Below are 27,604 nucleotides of genomic sequence, written 5' to 3' on the forward strand. Positions count from 1 at the left end.
TAATCCTTGGTTTGCTTGTAAAAATCAAAGGTAATCAGAAGCTTAATTTTTTATTACCAATTACCATACATTATTGTGTGGAGCTCAGAACCTGAATTTGGTGTTAACGTGGACAGCGTGTGTTTCCTTGCCGGCAGTGGCTGAAGCTGTAACACTGTTGGTCGAAGGACTGACTTTCTCTAAGCCTTCCAAAACTAAATTAGAAGTTTGACGAGTTTTCAGGAGAAAAATCGTGTGATAAGTGAAACGAGTTTTGCATTTAGTTCTGCCGATCCTAACCTTTCGCTGTTGGGGCTTTCCCTGCCCGTCGCGTGAGTAGGGACGGTTCGGAGCAGCAGGACGGATGTCGGGAGCGGGCGGCAGCGGCGGCGGCTCCGGGAGGGGGAGCTGCGGGCCCGCTGCTCTCCCGTCCCGGCTCTCTGCTCGCCTCCTCCCGGCCCTCCGCTCCCGGCAGCCTCCCGGCCGCTGACGGCGCCTGCGGCCCGGCGGGCCCCGCCGAAGGACGGCCGGAGCCCTGCGGGCGAAGCTGTCAGCGCGCCAGGGAAAGGTGCTGCTGGTGGGTTTTGCAGCGGCGGGTTGAATGTGAGTGAGGGTCGCTACAGATGCTGCCTTGCTTTGTTGCTGCTGTGTTCGAGCGGCGTGAGAAACCTGGCGTAGGAGCCGCACGAGGTTGTAGGACACAGCTGTTGCTGGAGAAAAACATCCCCAGCCTTACATTCGTGCGCGGTGCGGAGGGAGGTGACACGTGTTTAAGGGCTGTCGGCAGCACCTGCGGTCTCCGAAGGAGCTGAGGCGTTCCAGGGTGCAAGCGATGCCATCCAGCCCCCGCCCCGCTCCGGGAGGGCGCTCCCGGGCTGAGCCTGGCCTGAAGCCTGAGCGCAGCCCGGCCTGCGTGACTGAGTGTGGCAATGCCCCTTGTGGACCGGAGACCTTGTAAAACTGGCCTAATGGTTCACAGTAATGTAAGTGAGCAAACCGAGTATAGATATATAAAGGAGGGGAGAGAATAGCAGTTCATTACTTTAGCGAAGAAGGACAAAATAGATTAAATTATGAGTATTTTAGACTGAGAACAGGAAGTGCCAATACTGAAACTTCATGCATAACCAGAACTTTGACCCTTGGTTATCTGTACTGTGATTATTTTTACTTTTTTTCCCAACTACATCAGCATGCTGTTGTGCAGATATGATAGCTCGTGTTGCTTACAGTCTTGGAATCTAATATAGTCTGTGATTTTTATTTTTATCTGCACAAATCTACGCAAATTATTGCAAAGATTTTTAGCTTGAGAGCAGACACTAAGCTCAATTTGCTGCAGCCTCAGAAAGGTTAAGGAAAAATGGATGCAGGTAACTAGAAATTAAGTAAGACCCATATTTTCAAGGACTCACCTTTATTTCTCTCTGAAGTATGTGTTTCTATGTTCTGTGTTTTGTTTTGCCATTTTTTGGGGTACATTTCATATGTGGCAATGTGGTTAAAAAATAATGCAAACTGTGATTACACTGGTAACAGGTAGTATTTTAGAAATACATAATTCATGGAGGGTTTTTAAAAAAAAATTGATTAATAACATGACAGGGGTACCAAAGTAGTTTAAACAAAATATGCCAGTGTGAACTGCTGACTCTTGAATTGGCAGCTGTCAACTTTTTTGTGCTCTGTTTTATATTTATTCTATAGAGCTTTTTAAATAAAGTACAAGGCAGTTGCTGAGTGTTTTGGAAGCCTCAATATGGCTCTAGATGTCTAAGCTCAATTTAAATTATTTCATTTTAAAAATTAAATGTAATTTAAAACTTTCATTATACTGAATTATTTTTTAAGAATATCTGATTTCTCTCAGTGTGCAGTTCTTGGAAAGAGAGGGATTACCTGCAAGCTTTAAGGGCTAAATAGTATCAGGTTTAATGTCGGCATTACCGCTTTACCTCTGCCATGCTGTGGTATGAATTACAGCTGGATTACGTGCTGTGTGCATGGATTACATTCTCTCTCTATTTGTTCTAATGAACTTAAAAGGAGAAAAACATAAAGTTCTATATCTCTGTTACATTTTTCTAAATGGTTATAAATCTGAGTGACACTAGAAAACTTCATTAGACTTTACAGGGGAAAAAATAAAACCTGCTTGTTTACTTGCAACCTGTGTTATCTGATAGAGGTGTCTGTCTAAGTCTGTGAAATATATGGCTGTTAAATGAGCTCTGATTTCTGTAAAGTGAGAAATGTCCTGAGGTATCTAACCAGAGTTGCTTTATATTTAATTAAAATACAAAACCAGCATAGAATGACTTGTTTAAAACTCGCTATGTACCAGATTTTGACAGGTAATTATAAAGAGGAAGACAGAAGTCCTACAAAAGTAGTCCATGTAACTCTGCTGTTTAATAATTTTACAGTTAGCCAGGAAGGGGTGGGAGAGCATGTAATAATTGCAACTCCTAAATTGGCATAAAATTACTAACAAGAGAGAGGTCCCTGATAGAGGATGAATCAAGATTGCTTGTGAAAGAGGGCTCAGCAGGCCTTTTTCAGTATATTAGCTCTATGAGACTACATCTGGAGACAACAATACCCACTGTACTTGCAGGGCAAGAGCAGCCTATTCTAGTAAGCAAGTGCTAAAAGACTCAAGGTTGTGTTATACAATGTGCCCAGTCTCTATTCATACACTGTAATTCAGCCATGGATTAATACCAGATTGAAGCCAAAGGTGTGCCAGGAATGTTTTGAAAGAGAAGAAGAGCAGAAAAAGAAATTTCATCTCTTTTTGATTCGTGGTATGACTGCAGGTGTAACATGCGATGCCCGATGCCAGCTGCCACACTTTGCTTTGGGGCCTTCAGGACATAAAAGTTCACTGTCCTTTAGTAAGTGCCACCTCTGATGTTCTCTGAAAGTGTTTCATAGTCTGTTGCTAATCAAGTTCTTGGCTAGAATTGGTATCTTGGAGTGGGAGGAGCAGTAAGGGAGCAGAAAGTTTATGCAAGTGTAGTTCACATGTATGTGCTTGACAGATATGCAGGTGATTAGCTGGAAGTTGCAGGCTGAAATTTAGTGTGGCAGTAGCCCCCGACACTTTGGTATCTTACTGTTACTTTGGGCAGGGCAGTGAGGTTTTTCAGTGAGTGAGTGAGTGAGTTAGTGCAGTGGTTTTGTTCTTATGGTCTTCCCTAGTTTGATGAGGCTAAGAGGCAGAGGGGAGAGTTAACCTAATCTTGTTACAGTAAACAAGGTAAAGACTTCTAAACCTTCTGTTGATGTGATTGTTGAATGTTTAACAGTCTTTTGTTCCCAGTTGTTTACAGTAATTGAGTCTTTTCCCTTCTAGTGCTTGTGCTGCTGTCCTCATTAGTGTGTATTCCAAGATAAATACCATACACAGACTTGCAAATACTGTACAGGAGAAGATCTATTCTCTGGTTTTGTTTGCTGAATGTTACACCTTCCAAAATATGTTAGTCCCTAATACTGAGAACAGACCTCATGTCCTTAGGTAAAACAGCAAAGACAGACAGCAGACCTTTTGTAACTTCCACTGCTATCACCTTTTAGGCAGAAGACATTTAGGGATCTGAAATGTAAGGAGACATAAGAACAAATAAAACCGCTAGAGTTCTCTTATAAGTAATATCTATCCTAGTGAATATGCTTTTGAACTTTTTTTTTGCCGTGAATTAATTTTTTTTCAGACCTTAAGCAACTTGGAAAGTCAAGGAATTTGGGACTAGGGAGGAGGAAAGGAAGGGGGGTAATAAGGTTGTAGATGTAGGACCTGCAGATTTCCTCAAGTGTTACAATGATCTTCTGATGGGATAGGTAACCCTCTTCCTCTGTCTCATTCTGGGCTTAGTGATCCTCTGTTTCTAGCTATCCTTTGAAACTACTTGAGCAGTTCAGTGTAAATAAACGTTTTTCTCTCAGTATTTAGATACAGTAGGCAAATCCCAGAGATGATAGCTCAGGCATGGTTAGTTTTGGTTCACTTGTTAGCCATTGCTGGTTAAATCTGCTGTACTGTCTAGCTAACAATTGGCAGACTCAGCAAAAAGCTTTAGAAAAGACTTGCTCTGTGATCCATTTGCCAAATACAGAGTTTAGTTCCTCCTCTGTAATCAGACTGGAGTCAGTTGATTATAGCTGAGATTTATCATGCCAGTATCCTGCTTGTTGTCCTTTCCCTGTCTCTTTGGTCAAGTGACTCCCATTGCTGGAAAAAAATAAATTGAGTCTTAAGTTCTTCAAATTTAGAAGTATCTCTTGTTATCTCTAAACAGTAGGATTTCTTTCAACTGTAGAACATGAATTTGATGAGAAGGGACAACTTCCAGAAGATCATAGTCTCTTCTGGAGTTTGCTGTGTCCTGAGAGATGGAGAAAGGTTTCAATCCTTGTGCAAGAACACAGATAGTCTGATTCAGAGGAAGCAATTGGTAGGTAAGAAATGTCATGTTGGATTTTTTCCATTTCCTTCCCCTTTTTTAATCTACCTTTGTATTTGACTGTCAATTACACTTTTGGCATTGTGGCCAGGAAAACAGCTTCAAGCTGAGTTGATACTGCTGTGGCTGTGTTTTTCTTCAAGTTAGAAAAGTACTTGTTTTAATTCTTCCCTCGTTTAGAATAACTGGTTTAAATTACTTAACTTTAAATTGTAATCTCAAGTGATCTCACAGCTCAGTCCCTCTGCACAGAGGCCACCCCAGCTGTATTTGAGATGCCTGCTGTTTGCCATGCTGGCTGGTGCTTGGCTCTTGCCTTGTCACAAGTATCTGGTGCTTGTCTGCACCCAGCTCCCTGGCGGAGGCTGCAGCCCTGACACAGAATGCAGGAATGCACACAGCCAGCTCAGGCTTGACGCTGTGCCTCAGTTAATAAAATTTCTTGGGACCCAGAGCACGGGGGTAACACTGCCAGGCGGGGGCTTTGAAGTCCTTGCCATTTTCCCCAGTGCTCTTGCCTTTGGAAATGCTAAACAAAAACAACCAAAGTGACTCACTTTAGATTGAAAAAAGGACTTCAGTCTTATGCTGAAAAAAAGATGCTGTGTAATTTTTGAACCCACAATGTCCCTAGAAGTGTAGGGACATTTGCACGGAGCTGCACCTCTGCTAATGAGCCCAGCTGGAGCTGATTTGTTTCTGCATCTCTGGTACAGATAATCTGTCCATGGATAATTGAGTGTTGACTCTATAAATAACCCACTTTGAAATCCTTGTCTTAAAATTGTTTTCTCTTCTTCCTGTTAGCTTCCAAGCTTATTCTCTTTTAGTCATTTCTTGGCTGACCAAGTGTTACTCTCATCTATTGGCAAATATATGTCCTATTCATCTCTTCCCACCTGAAGTGAAATGTTACACCAAGCAAGGGTGAAACCAGGTTCTAGCACTATAAAAAGGCAGCTAAGTCCTAGTAGGAAATAATCATCCTAATGTTTTACATATGCTTCAGTTGACTCTTGTGGTTTAAACCAAAAATGCCTGACATGCATGAAACATTTGATACCTTGGAAAGATACTTACTGCCTGCTTCTTCTCAGAGACATCCTGTTAAATATATAATAGTTAAATGTCTTCAGGTAAAACTAGTTCATTTGTGTGGACTTGCTTCAAGTTGGACTTCTAACCATCTTGGTTTGTTTGCTTACTATCTTTGTTAAAACTCATAATAATTGTTCTGAGTTGAGCTATGCCTTGCTTTAATGAGATTGTTTTTCTATTACCTTATAGAAGTAAGTATAGAAAGTAATTACAATGTCTCATAGGAAAAATATCCTGTATCTTCAGCTGGTGAGCACCTACACATATTTTTTTTTACCAAAAGTTTTTCTAAAATATGTTCTGTGTGTGCTTCTGAGAAGATCCATGGAAAGTTGGAGCCACCTGCACTGGATGTCAGGTTGTTCAGGACGTTGGAAGTGGGGGGAGAAGGGAAAACAGAATTGCTCAGCTGTGCTGTCACAGCAGTTCATGGACCTTGGTAGATAGTTGTACTGGAAATCACCCATGTCTTTTTCCCTGTGTTATTCCTGGCACATTATTTTATAACAGAGGCAACATCAGTGGGTGAATAAACTTGGAATGCTTTAAATTAAGATCTTCACTCTAATGGCTGTGTGGCCTTGGAAAATGCCTTTCTTCACACAGCATCTGAAACACTCACCATGCTTCAACAAACTTCGGAAGACTCAACTTGGAAAAAAGTGAGCAAATACCTATCAAAGAAAAAAAATCATATATATATATATATAGGTATAGCAGACATTTAATATTGTAGACATAAAAAACTCTCATTACAAGAGCAATGATGGGAAATTTTTAAAATTATGAATGGAGAAATAGTTTATCCAAAAGAAGTAATTTGTAGTATAAGAAGTTCATTGCAGTGATGAAAGGCCAAGAGGTGCATGAAGAGATAGAATATGAACTAGTTGTCACTTGGACTCTCAGAAGTTGATTTGCATTTATTTCATTCATGTGCAGTTAGGTCTGAGTTTCTTTAGTTTGCACAGTTAGAAGTCATAAATGATGCAAGTTAAAGTGGAAACCAATTTTAGAATTAAGAAGCTGTATGAAAATACAGAGCTAAAGAGTTTTTTAAAAGGAGAGGAACAGATTTAAAATACCCTACAAACCCACTTTTGTATTTGGGTGTGTTTTTCAGTGTTGTCTCTTGAGTTTTTTTCTGTAGAAGGTTAAGAGTTTGGTTTCTTGTTTGTAAGAGCTATTGTATGTAATGAGTGAAACATGAGCAAGTGACCTCTTCAGGAATTGTTTTGCACATTCACTTCAGAGTCTGTGTATTTAGGGGTTATCACTTGTGGTTATTCATGCAGCATTATAAATAATGGATTTTCTTACCTCTGGCAAATAACATGCTTGAAAGATGAGTGAACTGATTTATCTAAAATATCTGGAATGAGGAAATACTCTGAACTGACAGTTATGCTGCTTCTGTAGTATATTTTGATAAAGCCAATTGAAACAATGTAGGCTCATTTAGTTTTCAAAACAAAACAGTGTCCCTAGCTGGGCAGATCTGTATGGTTACCTGAATTTTGAAATTATGTCAGAATATTCTGAGGGAATTTATTTGGTGCCTGGGAATACCCATGAGGAGGGCAAACACAGAAGAGCAGGTAAAAAAATTAATATACCAATTTTAGCTTGGATTTCCTAAAATATTGTAATTATTGTAATAATGCTACTGGTAATAAAAATAATAATAGCAATAAACCTTATGTGATCATATATATTTTCTATTTTGTCTGAGAATTTTTAGCTCTTTGCTGATTTGGTTCAAATATCCAAAGTTTCAGCAGTCTTGTGAAAATCAGCATCTGTGAGGAGACAGCTTAAATAATGTGGCCCAGAGAATGGTATTCCATGTGGCAGTAGCACATTTGCAGCTTGTACTGACAGCTGGCACATATCTACCTGCAGACCAAACAGAGCTTATCCCATCTCTTTGGGGAGAGGGGCAAAGGACTGTGAATACAGGATGAAATGATGAGGCTGCTGGGGGCAAAGAAGCTCAGGGTAACAGAGATGGAGCAATTTACCATTCAAACCTGCATATTTTTAGAAAAAAAATCCATTATTTCTGTGCTTAAAAAACAGCTTGTTAAGAAATACATTGATTCACTAGGTGCTGGATTTGGATCCCAAGTAACAGAAAAAGGCAGAAGGTTTAAACAGCAGATTCTATGCAAGTCCTACAAAGATGTTATTCTGGGCTAATTTCAGTGAAGTTACTGTTTCTCTAGAAGTTATTTGTATGGAATGATAAAATGAGATAGTGATATGTGATCTTGATATTGAATAAAATCTGGTGTTCTGTTTTTCACAGAGCCAGATGAAGAACATGTCACCTAAAAATGATAGCCTGTTTTCTCGGAGTCATAGTACAGCATGTTTTTTTTTTTTTTCCCAAACACCCTCAATAGTCCCGTCTCACTCTGTAATAGCTTATCTTTTCTTAACAGTAAAAAGAAATGACATTATATATTTTTGGATTAAGTAAAACATTAAAGAAACATTGAACATTTCTGATTTATGATAGATTAGGGGAAACATTTAATTAGTTCTTAAAGCAATCATGTACATAAATTGCTTAATTTTGTTATTGTTATGTAAATATAATTAAAGATGGAAATAGAGATACAGTGGAATATTTTATCCTCATAAGTATAAATAAATAAAAATATGTGTCGTTACATGACCTTGAATGTGAAAGATCTGCCTGAGGAAACAGGTCTGTTACATGGTACAAAGCATGAGAGGATGTGCAACAATCTGAAGTGTAATTATATAGGTCGTGTGTTTGAATAAAGGAATAGGTGTTTTGTTTATATATTTGTATATTAAGCCAAATAAAAGATTTCTCTTCACATATAAAATCATCCACAAAATTCTGATTTGTTGACAGTATCTATTTTTGAGAGTACGGTTTGATTACTAGAAATATTTTAGCATTTCACCTGATGTGTCTGTCCTAAGTTTAGGAAGGTTCCTTCCTTAGGAAGGATGGAATGCTGATAATGCATTTCCATCCTCTGAGTACAAAAATGGTGAGAATGTGGGTCAGCACGTAGTAAGATACCAGTGCAAAAGGATGGTGAGGGTTGTCCTTGTGGTGTAAGCACTGGACACAAGTTTTGAGGTGATATTTAGCTCAGATTCTAGTTTCATGTTGGACTTGCCTGAGCATCTCTTCCACCAGAATATAAAATTTCTGTGCATAAGCTCTCCTTGCTTTTCTTAGGTGGGCTGTCACTCAAAAAAGCGATTCGCTTGCTCAGTTACTTCTTTTTTGCCTGGGGATTTTTGGCCTTGCTGAGCTGAGAAATACAGAGTTGAAAATCGTCATTTTTTCTTCAATAGCAATGCAGATTGTCAGGTGGCAAATGCTGGTTACACGTGTGGAATTGTGTCATTACAAGAGTGATGAATTCCTACTTAAGTCTTCAATTCCTTTTTAAATCAAGTTAATATCCTAAATCATTAATATTCCCTTCTGTAGCTGTAGAAACAGGGCTTGACACTGCGATTAAATCTAGGTCTTCCTGCTCAATGATGTGAAGACTGACATTGTCACCAGGGCAGGGTATTCACACTTCCATTGTTTTCCTGTCTGTCTGATATTGAAGTGATATCTTGGAGCTTCATATTTATGTCTCAAAATCTTTATAAAAGAAGCAGGCAAGTACCCAGAAGCTTCAGTTTACATTTAGGATCATTAATTGCGCTATTTGAAGCATTTTTTGGAGTTCCATTTGAACCTTCCTTCTTTTAATGCTTTTTACTCAAGAGGAATACTAGTGTTCTGGGAAGTGCTGTGTGTGGCTCTTTATGGAATTTTGCCATTTTTAAGACGTTTGGCCATGTAAATGTAAAATAGTGATAGTCTAGAGATTATTTCTCACATATTTTATAATAATCCTGACAAATGCCAGGTTGTCCCATAAATAAAATAATTTCCAGGGAAACATCAGGTTCATCCTACTTCGTTATACAGAAACACTCTCCTGCTTTCCTGGATCAAGGAAGTAAAAAGTCAGTGTTTTTTTCTAAATATACACTTGTGGGTTTTTTCTGCTTTTAGTTTTGCACTTTGGTTCATTTCTGCAGTTATTTGAGTTGTATCAACAATTACAAAAAAAAAAAAAGAAAAAAAAAAAAGCCCTGCAGCCGTTTTCAGCTCGTGTTGTTCTTGGCACGGGTTCAGTTCTGGTGTCCAACTGGTAGGACCGAAACTTGGTGCTTAACAAGTGCCTGTAGTCACAACAGTTGGTGTGTGTGAGCACAGATCTGGTATTTGCTGCGGCAGGTCATCTGCCGGATTTTTCCCCGTGTGCAGAATACCTAATCACGTTGCTGTGTTTCTCTGACGGCATCTGTGGCAATGTGAATCGCTTCACGTTCCAAAAGTACATGTTTACAGTCGTCGTAGAATCAGATTAAGTTGGCAGCCTGCTCCTCTCTGTAAGTGGCTCAGTTTACATTTCTTCTTCTAGCAGGATGTTTTGCATAATTTTGCTGATCCTACTCACTTGTAGACTTTGTGAAATGGAGAATCGTTGTAGTGGGTTTCTGTCAGAAAGCGAAGCTTGTGTTTGTTGTAAATAAACACCAGCAGAATGGTGGTTATTTTAGCACTTGATAATTTCCCAATTATGTCATTTGACCTGGAATGAAGCTTGTGATTGTTGAGCAGTGTTTTATGCAGCAGATCAGTCCGGGGGTTGGAGCTGGCAGTTTATTTCCTTTGTCAGTTTACAAGAAGTATCAAAATGAAACCGACTGTGCTGTTTCCTTTCCAGTGCGCAGTGCAAGAAGGGTGGAACGGTTTGCGGATATTATTTCCAAACTTTTTCAGCTGGACTTGGAATAGTGTTTTGTCAAAAAAGCTGGTAAAGTTATCCTTCAATCTTGCAACATTATGCTGTAGATTGCTAACATCAAATACGATTCTCTTTTTGTTTAACCTCATGTACTGGGTTTTGCTAGTGTTTTTTCAGACTGTGCTGCAAAATGAAAGTGCTTACAAGGTGTTTATGAATTCTTGTTATGAACCAGCTGCCAGTTCCTGCAGGATGACACATTTCTGCAAGAGTCTAAGTTGTTCATTTTCTGGTTGCTGGCTGTTGCTTTTTGGGCATGTGTGGGGTTTTTTCTGTTTTGGTTTTATTAGGATTAATGCCAAGTACATTTGCAAACTTTGAACTGGGATCAGTACAAGGTGGTAGGTTTCATTTGCCGTTTATTGAAATTGTAAGTATACATTGCTCAACTTTGCACAGTGAAAGGCTGTGCAACAAAGCACCTCAGGATATAATGTAAATAGAAAAAATGTAATTTGTGCATAAGCGGTATATGAGTTACCAGGAGTAACATCTTCATCAGGAAGGCTATGAGATACTAAATTTCATTGCCATCTGCTTAAATTATGTAAATGGGGAGTAACAGTATTCATATTGTTAAGGGCAGTTGGATCAGTTACTTTATGCTATTCCAAGTAAAAGGACTATGATCTCAAGTGTTGTGATGACTACAAGCTTAAAAAGGAGTTTTTTTATTCTATAAATATTTACTAGCAGTAAATAACTCTTACCTTTCTGAGTTTTAGCAATTAAATTTTGTTTGATTTTACCAAGTATTATACCAAGCTATAATCCATAATACTGGGTTTCTGAGTTATTCATGGGTCAACCTAAAACTGATTTTTACTTTAGGCCTCTTGCACACAGGAAGTCAGATCATGCTAAACAAGAGTAATATTTCAAAATGAGTCGTGCTGACAAAGTTTTAGTATTTGTTGTCTGACAACATAAAGGGTTTTTTTTTCTTGTTTTGTTTCAAGTATCTGAGAAAAAAAAAGGATTGAAAGATGAAAGACATACCTTTCTCTATGCTCAAACTGTATCATTACATTTTTCTTCCATGATTGTCTGTCATATTGATGGAGAATGCACTAACTGGCTAAAAGCTTTTCACTTGATTTGATTAATTTTCAGTAGCACACGTTGGGTAAAAACGTGGATGCAGGTGGGGTATCCTAAGAAATGGGTTTTTTTTTCTAGTCCAGATTGGAGATATCTGCAGTTTCAGAATCACATAATGGTCTTTTTTGGTAGGAAACTGCAATGTTTGACATATTTTACCGGCATCATATTTGCTGTAATCAATCGCTGTAGTCATTGTAAGGTTTCCTGTGAGTTTAGTGAGTGCTTGATCTTGTGTATAAGAGTCGAGGCAAAAATTTGAAAAGAGACTCTCTACTCAGAATGTGGTTTTGCCTCATTTTCCCACACACTGTGCTTGTGGCTCTGAAGCTCATGTTGCCCCTCCATTGCTTTGCTTTTTTTGCTTATGATTAGAAGGAGATGTGGCGTTTCCTGCAAAACAGCTGCTAGTATTCCCTGGTGACCCATCAGAGAGGATCCAGTGGAATTACAGATTTAAAGGCAGACCTAGAGGACTTTGGCAGCTGCAGCAGAGATTTGGAGAAAGGCAGGGCGTTGCATTGTGCAGGAGGCAGGAAGGAGGATTAAAAATGGAGTATAAGGGCATAGGAGAGAAGCTCTGGAGATTCAGGGACAGTTAGGTCTCCAACAACATAAGTACTTCACATCTACAAACAATTCAGATTTGGCTGAGAATGTTGGACTATATCCATGTTTCCATAGGACATGGAGAATCTCCTGGAATAGTTTAAGATCATTTGCAATGCTACTAATGCAGAGTTTGCAATGTGCCTTAGAACTTTATGGAACGCTGGCCCTTCAGACACTTGCCACTGAATAGAAGAAGTAACAGATATTGATCTGAAATTGGTTCTATAGAAAGTGAGGTAATTCAGTGAGAGTGTTAAACTTTCCTCTGAGATTAATGTCATTAATATGTTAACTGTTTGACAGCAGAAGTCACATGTTGCTTGTCAGTTGCTTGCAATGGCTGTGCTGAGACAGCTGAGAGTTTGCAGAGGGATTAATGTGGTAAATAGGATTGTAACTTTGATTGTGTTCCTGTGCTTTTGGATTTGACAGCACTTGGTATTTAGAAAAAAAAACAGAATAAGTGTAGTTATTTATGGAGAACGTAAGCATCCATTTGGAAGTATTTAAATTAATTAGAAAAATTATCTTTTGAACTGGAGCATATATTCATTGCATTGCTGAAAAGTGTGTAGAATTTAGGTTAGTATCTTATCAGTAACTTTCATTCTTTTTTAGTTTCATCAATGTCCACTGGCTGTATCACCGGTGTATGTGAACAGGGACAGCCATGTCCTCAGCTGTGTGAATACAAGTTCACCTGCTCTGCTAGATCTAATCTGTCTACATATGAACTGCAAATGAGCATAGAAAGTGTTACACAGATAACTGATTGTCTCCTGAATATGTTAGTATGTGAATATTTAATATTATCACAACTATTTGATGTGCAAATGTCTTTTATTTGCACATTAATTTATTGCATAGGCTGTATAACAGTAGATTTGTACATTATGTGTAATTCCTTGTATATATGTAAAATAGGAACAAATTAGTAAAAAATTTTAAAAAATATTTAACCACAAAAGTCAATTTGATAGAGGAGATGACCATCCTGGTTTAAGCAGTTGATTCTGACAGCTGATGAACTTTTTTTGTCATATATTCCCATTATTTCTCTGAAACACATTACCAGTGTCTAAGGGTGATTGACGTCCACATGCATTGTAAGGAATGAAGAATTGAGAGGCAGCTTGCAATTCTTGGTGAGGAATATACCAATATTTAGTTCCAGTTTATGCCGTCACCATTGAGATTTGTCTGAGAATTCATACCTTTGTCAAATACAGCCTCTTGCAGCCATGCTCAAACAGGGGATTTTCTGCCCCTTTGGAGGGAATTATTCTTCCAGCTCTACACTGTCATACCTGCAAGGTGTTGCTGCCATCTTCTTCTGCTGACATTGAAGTGTCGTTAACTTTTGAGAGGAAATGTGCAGATTTTACCCATCCAAGCAGTGTCTCAGAACACCTCTGGTTGTGTGGCACTATTTACATTTTTCTCCTGTATGACTTTACAGAGGTCACAGTTTCCATTTCCATTCTAAGAAATTTGAAAAAAAGCTGGGTACCATTGATAATACTCAAATGTGTATTGGAATCTGTCTAAAAGGTGGAAGACTTTCTGTAGCTGTGTTTCTGTAGCAGTTGGGTTTGATCACAAGAATGACCACCAGTCTGACACACTCAGATAAAATAAGCCTTTTTTTCCTTCCCTATCTTTTAAGTAAACATGTGCTGCCTAAAGTAGTGGGATGCACTTCATAATATTGTCTAATTACGACAGTGCCTCTTCCACCATATTCTATGTTAGAGTAAAAAATCCAAGGTTAATGTACTGGTTTGCTTTTGGGAACTAATAAATTGAGAAAGTTGTCTTGGGAAAAGCACCAAACTTATAGCTTGACTAAAAATCCAGTACAAAAAGACTGTTATAAAATAACTGGCTGTGGCATGTGATACTTAATGACTTTAAAATATAAATTTAGATAATCAGTATCTTGAATGTTCATCTTTCCAGAAGATTAATTTCAATAAGAGTAATATATTTCATTTCCAAACATATCCATAGGGCTGATATTGATGACACAGTTTACTAGAAAGCAGTCAGGCTTAAGAAAACCAGTAGCTGTGGTGAAAATTGGAGTAATTAATCCTAAGTTTATATAGTATGTGTGTGGGAAACATGTTTTCTCTCAAGTTTTACTTTATATATGGCTTGATTTTGTTGGTAGCATAGCAGTTCCTTTTCATCAGTCCTCAAGTAATTCAAGGGAAAGTTGCAAATTTTGATTAGCCTGCTTAAAATTGATTAAATAGGTGCTGAGAAGGTTGGCAAATCTTGAAACAATAACTATTATTCAATAAAATAAACAGTCTGTGAATGGAACTGTGCATTTCAGAATCAGATGTGTAGCTTACAGAGGTGTTACCACAAATGTGAGGTGAAATGAATGTAAATCCTGCAAAGGACTTTCAAAGGCAGAGGCTGCACACTGAAGTGTGTGGTAGGGTGAAAACTGGCAAATGATAAGGGGCATTTTGGGAGTGAGGATAGATACTTTTGTATTTGAAAAAAAATAAGACTGTTTTGTTCTTCAGTTGCAGCAGAATCTAGAGGGAATTCCAGCATTGGTAGTTAAAGCTGTGAATGGAAAGATATGGAAATGATTGATCTTAAATAAAAAAATGTCTTTATTTAGTCATTTGAGATCTAATAGAAACATTTTGGATTTTTTTTTAAGCATTTCTCTTTATTCTTGAGGTATATGCCTATTGCAAGTTAATCGTGGTTGAATCCTTCTGCTACTGGCAAGTTTTTACTTGTGAGGATGCCAGACAAATTGTCATGTTTTGATTCTCTGTGGGAAAATTTTTCTTAGTTGTTCTTGAAATATCAAACTAGCAAGTGCACAGTGCAGGATGATGCAAATACAAAATCTTCCCATATTAGCAAGTCACTGGTGCTTCCTTAACCTGCTCTTGGTTGACTGGGTGATGTTGGTCAAGCTCAAAGAGTAGCACCCACTTGGATTCTTCAAGTTAAGTGCTGAAGGCTTTAGACAAGGAAAAGTTGCTGCATGTTGAATGAGAAAGTCCATCTTGTCCAAAGTACTTGGTCTGTGATTACATTCTGCTTGCTACATTTGATTACCATGTTGGTTGTGGGGTACCTGTCTGATCCCTACTGTGATCAGGCTCTTGGTGCTCGGGCACCAGCAAACTGGAGTCCGTGCCAATGAGCCAGGCTCTGCTGCTGGGGCATTTCCTCTTCCCCCAGCCCGTCTGTGCCACCCGCTGCTGCCTTTGGCTAAGGGAGCACTGGGGCTGGCTCTCTGCAGGGTCAGTGCGCTGGGGAAAGGGTGCTTCACAAATGGGGCCAACAGGACTGTTCAAAATTTATAGCACCCCTCAAAAATCTTATGGCAAAGATCAGTTCCTGTCTCTTGTAGTATTTTGTAGTTGTGCTGAAGTTCACAGCACAAGCTGCGCTGTGTTGTTTGCTGCACACTGATGCAGCCGACTGGCCAAGCATTGCCCTCAAGAAAGTGATGATTTGTAAAGAATGGCCAAAACAGTCTTTTTACTTGACAATATGATGGATAGGACACTTATATTTTAAAAAATACTAATAAAGACCCAACCAAGACAGTTTTACTGAAGCCTGTCTGTGTTTTGCGGGGTCAGCCAGGCCTTGCTTTTTGCGGTGCTTGAGAGGCCTCTGGTGGGAGCGTGAGCAGTGCTGGCCTCCAGATGCCACGTTTGTTACTGAGACAAACTTCCTGCGTTTTCTGCACATGCCATTTTCTCTGTGTGGAAAAAAACCCCAACTTTACCTTGAATGTGGCTTGGAGATAACCAAGCGAACCAGGCAGAGCCTGCCTTCCTGGAAGGGCCAGGAGCAGTAGACCTTTTGCTACTTTCAGTCTTCCTGTTGTTTTCCTTACAGTTTCTCATTAAAATTGAAACAAGATCATCATAAAGTAAACTGCCCAATAACCAGGTCAGATGATTTCATCATAAACCATTATAGGAGCAATTGTATATCTGTCAGAGAGCATTTTACTGATCATCTTAGCTGTTGCATACTCTCTTCTTGACATGAAAGAGCTGGGACACCAAGTAGACCTCACACAGATTTTTCTGGTAGATTATTGCCATTTATTTTACTATTTTTTACTTTTTTTTTCAGAGCACTTCATGAAGCTGATTTTGTCTAATTATCATTTGTCTTGATTGCATTCACAACAGTAATGAACTAGTGTTTTTTGGAGCGATGAAAATCATTGTAACTAGCATAGAGGAGAACAATTTCCTCTTTCCCGACTTGTATTTTTAATTTTAGCCTATGACATGATGTAAAATTAATTCCTTTTCTGTTACAGAACGAAGACACAGTTCAATGTGTAAACCTTCCCCTTCTCCAGCTTCTCCAGCCTGTAATTCCAGGACATCCCTAGTACAGATGAAACCGAAATCCTGTATCAGCGGCCATAACCCTGTCAGCAGCAACTCAAAGCCATTCAAAACGCCCAAAGACAATCTACTTACCTCCAGTAGCAAACAGCACACAGTCTTTCCTTCAAAAGTGTCACGGGATAAACCATGGTAAGTACCAAAGTAATAGTTACCAAATATGTTGCTGTTCAAATTATCTCTTTATATATCACAATCAACAAAAAAATCTATATTCTCATTTTACCTAAGTTTTCAGTTTAATCCTCTATATTTCTAAGGGAGGAAACTAGGATATTTTTAAATGAAGAAAAAAAGTATATGTAGGAAGAGCAAGAAGGACTGGATTACTTTTTCCATGTTCCATCAAATGTGTTTTTCTAAGATGCATATAGCAAGTGAGGTATTGACCCAGTTTGCTATCTTTAGGGTCCATCTTCCATTACACTATCAGCTCTTAGAACTGATGCTTTTCAACAGTTTTAACTGGATAATTTTTGCAGAGTTCTTTAAATTGGCTTAACTGATGTTCATGCAAACTTACTGGCTGTAGTCAATTATCTTCAATAGCAGCTGCTATTGGAGTTCATTTTGTATTTTGATAATGTTTGATGCCTTATAAGATGACAAGAAAATTCTGGCTGCAAAAATGACTATTTTGGGAGTGTCTTACATCATGTGCTGTGATATATGTACACATACAGGCTTTGAGACTGCCATGCCCATCCTCCCGTGACTGTGATGATAGCAGCAGAGTTGCAAAAATATAAACGACAGCAGAACTGGGTCACTATTATATCCCTTAGGAAAATGTTTTGTCTTCATTATCTGCAGGAAAGATGCTTTGTGATTAGGCCATTAGGTTGGTAACTTGAGATCTAGGTTCAGTTCTTGGTTCTGGTATGCCTTGGTCTCCTCAGCTTCAGGTCTCCAACTATAAATTTGAAATAGTGAGACTCCCCTTTTTTTTAAGATTTATCTACTTACTTTATAAAGATCCTTCCCTTTTATATGTAATACCTAGCACAAGAAGGTTATGATTTTAGGTAGGGTTTCTGGACACAACTGCCTTAAAACAGTAAATCATCTAATGCAAACCATTCTCTCACGAGACAAAAAATAAGCTCAAATTACGTTAAAGGCATAGCTCAAGCCTTCTGCCTGAAACGTGCACAAGTTGGCATGATTTCAAAGACAGCAGCTTCTACCTAGCTGTAGAATTTACCTTGCCCTGGAAAAATATATTCTTCCTATAAATCTGGACCCACCATCTTTTTAAGCATGATGAACATTATGGGCAATTATGGGATAAAATTCTGAAAATAGGAAATCTGATTGGTTAGACTATACACTCACATGTTAACTAGAATAGCAGAATAACCTGTCTCATCTGTGTGTAAGTACCTCATTTACTACTTGAAACCATATATTATTGACTGAATAGTGACATTTTCTTCTGAATGTTGGAGGGGAATTTTATACAAGAGAGGATTCTTTTATAAGTCTAATTAAAAGAAAATCAGAAAGGACTTCAGAGTATTAACGCTATTGACTATAAACCTATTTCTCATCCTTTTACAGACAGCAACTTATATATCCACATTTCAGCAGACTCACTGAATCTGTAAACAATATCTTCCGTTCTGGCAACAGATGTCATTCTGGCAGTCAGTAAAAGCTGAAAGGGAACAAAATAACTGAGTATTTCCACCAGTCCTTTTCCCTTTATTGGGAGCATCCTAAATATTTACTGATGATTAACAAGGTAGATTTAACCATTTAAAAGTGTTGTACTGCTCTGTTGATTGTTTGACAATGAATGTGACAGTAGTTGTACCCAAGAATTACATAACTTTTGTAGCCGTGCTGGGAGATCATACTGCAGTTTTGTTTTGTTTTGGGGAAAAATGAGGCATATAGTAGTTAAAGATACTGTAATTACCACATAGCAAATCACAAATCAACTGAAGTGAAGATCAGTGAAATTCTCTTGCAAGGTAAAGTGTTAAGTGCCTTAGATTACATGACTTGTTAAAGAATAAAATCTGTCTGCTAATCATAATATTTATTTAGAATACTAGAAAATATTCAGCAGATCTGATTTAAGGTGAAATTACTAATAAAATTTATTAATTTTAAAAATTCTCTCTTCCATTCAGCTGCTGCACAAGCAATAGAATTTTAGCTTTTAGAAATAAATTTTCAATTGACACAGAAACATTTGTCTCAAAATTGCTAATAGGATTCATGATGTAGCCAAATGTGTTTGGTTTATCATCTTCAGAAGCTTCCAGGTCTTCAGTGCTTTTGTCTGTTACATTGTAATCTCCTACCAAGCATTTATTTCACCTAAGTTCTTCCAGAGAGTTGTCAAATCAGCTTATTTCAGGAATTATATCACTTTAATGATTGCTTTTCAGACCCGGAACAACTTTTGTTGGACTTGCTTGATTTTTTTGTACCGTGTCTCCTTTAAATTTTAGTTGTTACAATTAGAATTTTGGGAATGGCGTCTGCAACAGCATAGCCCAGTAGATCTGTCTGTTGTTGTTCATGTAGATCCAACTTCTGTTGTTAAATTGTTATAGTTTTGATTGAGCCATCATCTTACCCATTGACCAAATAGCTCTTTCTCTTGTTCATGTCCTGTGTTTTTCTAAAATGTACTCCAGAGGTTCAGGTTGCTCCATAGCTAACGCTTTAAAAATCACGATTGGAATGATCAGAAAAAAGAGATTTGGAACTGTTTCATTTTTTAGCCGTTGGTTTAATACTTCCTTCTTGTCGTTGGAATATAAAGTATTATTGTGAATACATAATCCAGAAATATCTGTCAGTTCAGATTTTTTCCCCTGTATCTCTACCATCGTTGCTATTAATACAGCAGTGCTTAGAGATAGAGCAGAGCTGGAGCACCAATGTACTGTGCACAAGATAAGTGCAAACCATCATTTTCTGCAGCTTGCAGTCAAGGTGGTAAGAGGTATAGCAGAAGGGTAGAAACTAGGGAGAAAAAAGGCAAAGGATTGGTAGAAATAACAATAATAATGAACAAGTGATCATGATTAGTAAGCATAGCTCAGATGCTTACCCTTTATAAAAGGCATTCCTGCAGCCAGGAGCTCTCTTCCTCATTGCTGACCTGCCCAAAGGATGCTGCTTCACTTGCTGTGCCTCAGCACAGCTTCTGGGTACTGCCGTGGAGGTGCTGTGATGCTACAGGGTGTTCATTTCCACCTATCCATGATCCTAAGGCAGCATGAAATTGAGGTAAAGTGTTGAAGTAAGCTAGTGCTGAGAAACCAGCTGAAGCAGATCTCCTTGGCCTTCCTCCACAAAATTTAGCCTGCCAGAAGTTCTGAGAATTAAAAAAATGAGATGGAAATTATATGAGAAATTATATCAGAGAAAACTGACTCTTTCTGTAAACAGGAAAAGGATCCCAAAGGTAGACCTGTGGACAATCCTTTAAAATTTATAATGTCACTTTCCAAAGTATTTTTTAATCATCTCTTGGCCTTTATTTCTTTGTGATAGGAAATAGGATTGTTCATACTGAGGCTGCAAAAGTGAAGATAGTAATGATTTAAGGATATTCCTATTGCAGGAGAACTCAGCGGGGTTAACTTAGACCGTATAATCTAACGTTAAATCACAAACATTTTGTACATTATAGAGACAATCCCAGCAATGTAGAATAGAGCGATGTTTTATGTTTTTAAGTGTTTGTGAATTTCTTTTCTCACAAATTTGGAGAGTTGAATGAGTGGCTGAGCTTTTAGAATGCATATAATTACAAATGCCCAGAACATAAACCCAGCAAAATTACGTGATAGGAAGGAGAAATAATCTTTAAAAGCCAAGAGAAAGGAAAACAGAAGTAAAAGGAGCTACTAGTATGAAAAGTGTTGTGACATACTACAGTTATTTTTCTTGCTTGCTGGAAGGGACCTGCAATGATATCTACTCCAACTGCCTGACAAAGTGTGAGAAAACAGAAGGAAATGTTACCTTATTTGAAAAAGAAGATGAGTTTCTAAAGCCTGTCATGACCATGCACTTTGTGTCGTCCTCATATTTGAGCCTTTTTCTACTTCCCTTCTAATTCATCAACGTTGATATTGTACCACTGGAAGCCATATTCCAATATCAGTATAACCAGGGGCATGTGAAAACTATTTCTTACTTGCCATATCCATTTTTGATATAAGTACAGTACAATAAAACCTCATATTGCTTATTCATTATGACCACTAAATATTTCTGTCACTATTTTGCATTGTGTTGTTTCCGTGCATTTCACTGCAGACTGAACAGTTTGTTATTTCATGTGTAACTTTACATTCATTTTGTATTAAAATGTCTCTTTGAGTTAATGAACTTTACCAAACACTCCATACTGCTTTTTAAACTTTGTTTCTTCATTTTTTAGTTCCCCTCAATCCTGATTCCATCAGCAAATGTTATCACCAGTAATCTTATCTTTATTTCTCAAGTCCACTGAAGTTTTTGGTCATGTCAGACTTGGTAATGATTGCTAAAAATGCCCCTAGCAAAACACCCCTAAGGAATCATAAATCTCTGAAAAACTAGATTTCGTTCTTAATTGTGTTTTATAATGCCTTTCAAAAACTGGAACATTTTCATAGTTATCTTTGTCAGCTTAACTGGTAACCTCATCAAAAAGTGAAACCATAGTTTTTTGCCAGAATCTGATCCTTAGCAAAACCATGTCAACTTATTGTTTATCCATTTATTTTTATTAGCTTTTCCAGTATTTCTTCCAAGACACTTTTGTTTGGGTTTTCAGCATGGATGCAAGCACAGCACTCAGCTAGCTTCTCTAAGATTCCAAGATTCAATTAGGAATTAATAAGCTGGGACCCAATATTGCTCCAACTCTTTTGGAACCCTTGGCCACATTATTCCTTATGTAGAAAGAAAACAGCCAATCATTACTTTTCAGCTGGCACTTTGCACTAACTGAAGGAATCAAAAAGTGTTTTTATCTGATTGGAGAGAGTTATCCTATTTCCTTCTTAGTGCAGAAGAAATAATGAATTTTTCTGATGTTTTTGCTTTGGTAGTAAGCAAACTTACTGCCTTTTAGATAGATACTGCTATTCTTAGTAGAATTTCTTTTGTCAAAAAAAGTAAACTTGTCTTTACTGAATAGATGTTTTTCCTCACTTTTTGTGTTTGTTGTATGTTGTTTTTCTAATTGTCCCTTCCAACAGCTGTCTTTAAAAGATCTAAACAAACATTGTTCAAAAACTCCTTTTAAAATACAGTAAATAAGATTTAAAACCTGGATTTTCTTTTTCTAACAAACTTTTGAAATAAATTCTCAAATTTTTACTCAAAAAACTCTGTTTGGGAAAAGAATTCTTTTTAACCATCAAATATAAATGTAAACATTTGTAATTTATTTACTTTTTAAGACTGTAGTAGTTGATTCCAGTCACTGGTCCTGTGGACCTTCCAGTTTGCCATTTGGTTATAAATTCATCTGCATGTGTTATGCTAAGACTAAATTAGAGATCCTCATTCTTGCATTCAGTAAAAGAGAGAGAGAAATTATAATCTGTAGCTTCTAAAATCATAAATAATTCACTGTAGAGTACCAGGAATCCTATAGAATGTGTATTTCCACAGATACTGGAGTATTTTTCTTTTTTCTTCTGCACTAAAATGAAACACATAATGAAGAGTGACTTGTTGATCTGTAACAAAATGAAGCAAAACTATTCCCTCCCTGGGCATTTTTCATTATCATAGTGATCCATCCATATGTGCCCTAGGATCTGAGATTCTGAGAACTGCAAAACAGAGAAACCCTGTTCATTTTTATTAACAATATTTCACTACAAAACCAGATAATACACTTGATTTTTTCACTGAATATGAGTATTTTAAATTAATATAGTTCTTAAAAACTGGGCATGAAGATTTGCTCATATGTTTTTATATAGTTTATGTATAGTAGAAATACTTAATATAAAATTCTCCTATTTTCAGAAAATGTAGTTGTCATTTGTTTAAAAACAGAATAATTCCTGTGCTGAGATGTTGCAGTTTTTGCCTGCCACTTAACTTAATAAATTCAGAGCAGTTTAAAAAAGGAGAGGATCAAATCCTTCCTACATAGCTACATGTTTGCATTCACTGAAATACTTAATACAGTTCTGATTTTGTAAGGTGCATTTTTTGCCTAATTGCTGGCCAGTGCTCTACACTATACTGCAATTCATCTGTATTCTGGCTAACTGCTATGTTTATAGTACCACAGGAGATAGAAGTTTTATATTATTTGATTTCAGCTCCAGAAGATGTCTTGGTGTCTAAATCTTCTTCATGGTTGTGTATACTTATTGTTTATATCAACGTTTATACATTTTCCTATGTTAAAATACCCTTAGAATAAGGCTTATTGTCTTCAGCATCTACAGAGAAACAGAGGTTTGTAGGAGCCCAGGAAAATCAAGACTTGAGTTATTTTGGCCCCTGCATCGATGTTTCCAAAGTGTGTCCCATGGAGAATGCCATCTCCAAATCATCTTTTTCTGATTGTGAAAACTCCACACCTGTTAAACATTCCTTCTGTAGAAAGGTGCAGCAAAGGTGCCATTTTTCAGACACAGAAGACTGAAATTCTGTGCAAGTTGTGAATGGAGGGATGTCCCTAATCATACATGCATTATGTTATATTTTTCATTTGGGTTTGTTTCAGTAGAGAGGGGTATATAATTTATATATTAACTGGTAGTCACAAGATATCCAGTTTTGGAGTTGTTGAGTAGATAAAAATCTATCACTGGATATTTCTTCATGTAGATAGAGCCCAGAAATGTTAAAATACTGTTGCAGCTGGAAATAATGTCTCAATCTTTTTTGCTTTCAAATTGAGAAGGTAACATTTGTTAGTGTAAGGAATATGCAATGGTGGTAAAGTTAGAATAAGTAAGTTACTGCAGACTTTACACTGAAAAGGGACAACTTTATTAATTATTATTAATTAATTAATTATTAATTATATTGAGAATTTTTATTTTTAAGTCCTTAAGATTTTATTAAAATACATAGTAGTAATGCTCAAGTCATCAAGGATTTTAATACTTTTAAAGGGACAGCTGTTAAGATTTCTATGCTTAAAATCTCTTTTCTCCTTGTTTCCAGAACTTGTATGTCATTCAGACACATCTGAGCAAATGAATTATTTTTGTGTCTGTTTAAAAATATTAATATTATTAGCAAACTACTTCGTTATCATGGTGAGTTTAGTACAGCATACACATATCTGGTATGTGCTTGTGTTAAAGGCATGAGTCCGTATTTGTAAGGGGTATGTTTTGCTTAGTACCAAATACTGATTTTGCTTATGAATAGTAGGGGAGTGGATCCTAATAAAATACAGAGGTTCATTTTCATAATTCTCTACATTGCCAGGCTTTACAGATGCCTGGCTTTGTAAATGCTTGATGGAACACAAATAGTCAATACTGGTACCAAGTATTTCATTTTAGTCTGGTTTTAAGAGACTTTCTTGCATTGAAATTTTTGTATCTGTAGAAAGGGATTAAAAAACCATAAATCTTTGGTGCAGAAAATACCACATGGATATTTTTCTTTGATCTTGCAGCGTTCCTGTTCCAGTAGTCAGTCTAGAGAAAATTCCTAACCTAGTGAAGGCAGATGGTGCCAATGTTAAAATGAATTCTGCAACCACTACCACCATCACTTCCTCCTCAGCTTCTTCATCCACCATACCTGCTCCAACTTTGGTTAAATCTGGTTTGACATCCAAGTCAGTGCCACCATCACCAGAAAAGATTCTGAACGGCAAAGGAATTGTAGCTCCATCAATAGACAAGAAACACCAAAATGGCACTAAAAGCAGTAACAAGCCTTACAAAAGACTTTCAGGTAAGTTATGTTGTGATTCACCTTCTGTGGTAGTCTGTTTTACTTTGTTAATGCTTCTGTAGCTCATAATGCAGCTAATAAAGTGCTGGGTTTGGTTTGATTTTTTTGCTGTATGATGCCAGGTTGCACGTATGAAAATGAAAGTTTTCACACTCTTAGCATGTGTAAAGTATTTTCAAAGTACACATTCTGTTTAGCTTGAAATTGCTGGTCAGCAGGTCAGATACAAATTTTTAAGGAAGTAAATTCATTAAAACAGAAAGGCAGAGACTTCTTCATGCTGTTATGGGATTTGAGTCTGTTTACAACAAAGGAAAATATGCCTTGGTTGTGTGACTTTAGTTCAGTCATGATCAAGGTTGAACAGGTTTAAGACATTGGTTTATCCTCCAAGTTATGATCTTTTAAAGACTTTTTTTTGTTTGTTTGTTTTAGATTTGAGAAAATTCTTAAGGAGATAGGGGAAATGCTGGAGAAGTCATAATTTCCCTTAACCCCTCTCCCCCTGCAGTTCACATGAGTGGTGATGTTTCTAGCATGAGGATCTTGATCTTTTTCAGGAAGGCAGGACAGTGGAGTTGAGAAAATGGCATTAAATGGGAAATGTCCCGAATGGCCTTAGGCACGGTAGTTTTGAGGATGTAGGTTCCTGTCCAAACCTTCCACCAAAGGACAGAACACCACACTGTGGGAGGGCAGAGGCTCTATTAGAAAGATTGCCATCCACTGGGAGGAAGAATTATTTTCCATGGAGTTCCGTAGAGGTGACTCATGCCAGCTGTTGGGCAGCGAGGAGAGAATTTGCCCCTGAAAGCAGAAAGCAGACTTTTGCTCTGAATGAAAGGAATCAAAGTGTTTTGAGGGTTTTTATATTATATATTTTTTTAAGCAAAAGTAACTGACTCAAGTTTATGGCTGAAGAAGCTGTGCAGGGTCTATTCGTCAGCTGGCAGCACTTTGTGACTCGGGCAGCAACTTCTTGTGTGTGCTGAAAGGCTAATTTTGCTAATGGCAGCATGATCCGCATTAGATCGTCACTTTGGCACAAAGTTAGTTCACATGATTTCTGAATGTGCACTATGAACCAGTATAAGTTGTACAAGATAAATGCTTTCATTTCTAGTTAATGAGTGTGTCCTATTTTTCGCCTGAATATCAGGTTTATTTTTTTCATTTTTCTCAGATTTGGCAGTTAGCCTATGGTACTGCTACCTTGGCTGGATTTCAGACCAGTGTGAGGTGTTTGCTAGGGCTGTGTGGGACATGGAACAATGCCATTGCCTGAAAGGATTCAGTACACTGATTGCTTTCTTAACTAGTTAAAGGTGGCATATAAGAAAACAGAACCGTTGTTCATTTATAGTTTTTCACAGCTCTTAAGAGTAGCTTAAGATTAGGCTTTAACCCTTACTTTTTACTTTTTAAGTTATTTCACTTTTTAAGATCCAATATAAAAACTATATTTTGCAGTTAATTTAGAATATTGCTTCCTTTTAACCTGTTATTTCCTGCAATGGTTTGTATGCTCAATTTAGCTAATTAGTTAATAAATTAAAAATTCCTCCTTCAGCAGTTGAAACTGTTAGTGGTTTTCCTCATGTCACCACTTACCACTGCAGGGCTGCGGGTGATACTTGTACAATTTTGTGCAAGTGCTTGCAGAAATATGTTCATAAAAGAGAATCAGTTCTGTAAGACCTTTCTAAAGCTTCCTGGCTTTTTTTGTGAAGGTGGCTCTGGCACTGTTCTTTCTCTAAGCTCTGACTTGCAGTGTCTTCTAGGCTAGGGAACATGGTGGAAATTTCTGCACAGGACTGATTTGAGTACCTGGATAGGCATGTGTTTACTTTTATATGGTTAACAAATACACAGAACTGAGACTTTTCTTTACAGCTCCTCTGTCATGATCAGATTTGTGATCTGTTCCATCTTACTTCCATTGCCTTGAGTACTGATGCAGCAACATAATAATTTAGGGATTATGCAAATCCCTAAAGTCCTGAGAGCACTGGAGATGAATTGCCTGTAGATTGTGTGTCACTATGATATATTCCTCTCCATTATTATACAGGACTGTGCAAAGGCTGAGAAAAAGATCTTGGAAGGTCAACAAGATGATTATTTGAGATATCCTATAATTTCATTCATTTCACATGAGAAGGATGAAACTGCAGCTAAGGGATTTAGGTTTCCCTCAGTCCATTGCCCTAGAGCTGTACGGATGTTAATTTTTGAAACTCCCTAATAAGTTTGGCCAGTTTGCATCTGTTTCCTTCCCTTTTTAGCAACCTCTGCTGTCTCTCACACAATTTCTCTGACTGTGCTTGAAGTTTGTTTTATTCTTTGCTGAGAGCTGGTGGTTGTTTGTGTGATGAATGAACCTGCCCTCTTTTCAGGAGCACTGTCCTTGAGAGAGAGGAAACAGCTTGTGGAACCACAAAAGACAGTCTGTAGCTCCCCAGCATAAACGGATCAGGGTTTCCTAGTAGCAACTGCAAAAAAAAAATTTTTTTTCCTATATCTTCCCTTAGTTCTTGTTCTCTTTGGGATGACATTAAAGAATGCAGATACCCAGCTTACGCCAAGAAAAACTGTTCAGTTGCAAACAGAGGTTTATGACAATTCAGTTTTGGCTCTTGCTCTTCTCTTGGCGAGGTTATAACAAATGCTCTTCACTTTGTCCACTGAACGTGAAGAAGTGGAATCCATTCCAGAAAAGCAGCTTTCTCAAGCTGTGTCTGTGCACGAGGGCCACATGCATTCCACATTTCCTAACACAATAGTCAGAAGCTACATTTTGTTATTGATAAGAAGGTGGTGTGTTTCATGTAGTGTGTTGCCCAAACCAGGCATGTCTGTAGCTGGCAATTAGATGTTCATGATTTCACTGGAGCAGCCATAAATGCTTCAGCCAGGAGAAGTGGTTTCCTGTTTGTTCAGTATTTTCTGTTTCTCAGGGAAACCATATTATTTAGTTGTTCAGTCAATGGCAGAGGCTCCCACTCTTCCCTCTTATAACTCCTTATATTGATTTTATCTGTATACATTTCCTAATAACTGGCTTTGCTGTAATCAGTCCTGCAAGTCTTAGTTGGTTAGGCCACTTACTGGCAAGTACCAATCTGGAGCACTTGTGATTTTTGAAGTGTTTCCCTCTTGGTCCAAA

The 27,604-nt window shown here is 37.7% G+C and overlaps 1 protein-coding gene across 6 annotated transcripts in view; it reads left to right on the plus strand.

Moving 5' to 3' along the window:
* ATXN7L1 (ataxin 7 like 1) overlaps positions 1 to 27,604 on the plus strand; it is a 112,194-nt gene that overhangs the window by 63,918 nt on the left and 20,672 nt on the right. For 5 of the 6 annotated variants that reach the window (XM_088165820.1, XM_014869007.2, XM_014869005.2 and 2 more), the window contains 2 exons: positions 16,446 to 16,668; positions 24,155 to 24,438. In XM_088165820.1, coding sequence (XP_088021946.1) covers positions 16,446 to 16,668; positions 24,155 to 24,438 — 507 coding nt within the window. Of the gene's footprint in view, positions 1 to 10,326; positions 10,418 to 16,445; positions 16,669 to 24,154; positions 24,439 to 27,604 lie in introns of those variants that run through there. The other variant, XM_014869009.2, reaches the window with a different exon arrangement.

The sequence above is a fragment of the Sturnus vulgaris genome, chromosome 5, assembly GCF_052056855.1.
Source record: "Sturnus vulgaris isolate bStuVul1 chromosome 5, bStuVul1.hap1, whole genome shotgun sequence".
Lineage (NCBI taxonomy): Eukaryota > Metazoa > Chordata > Aves > Passeriformes > Sturnidae > Sturnus > Sturnus vulgaris.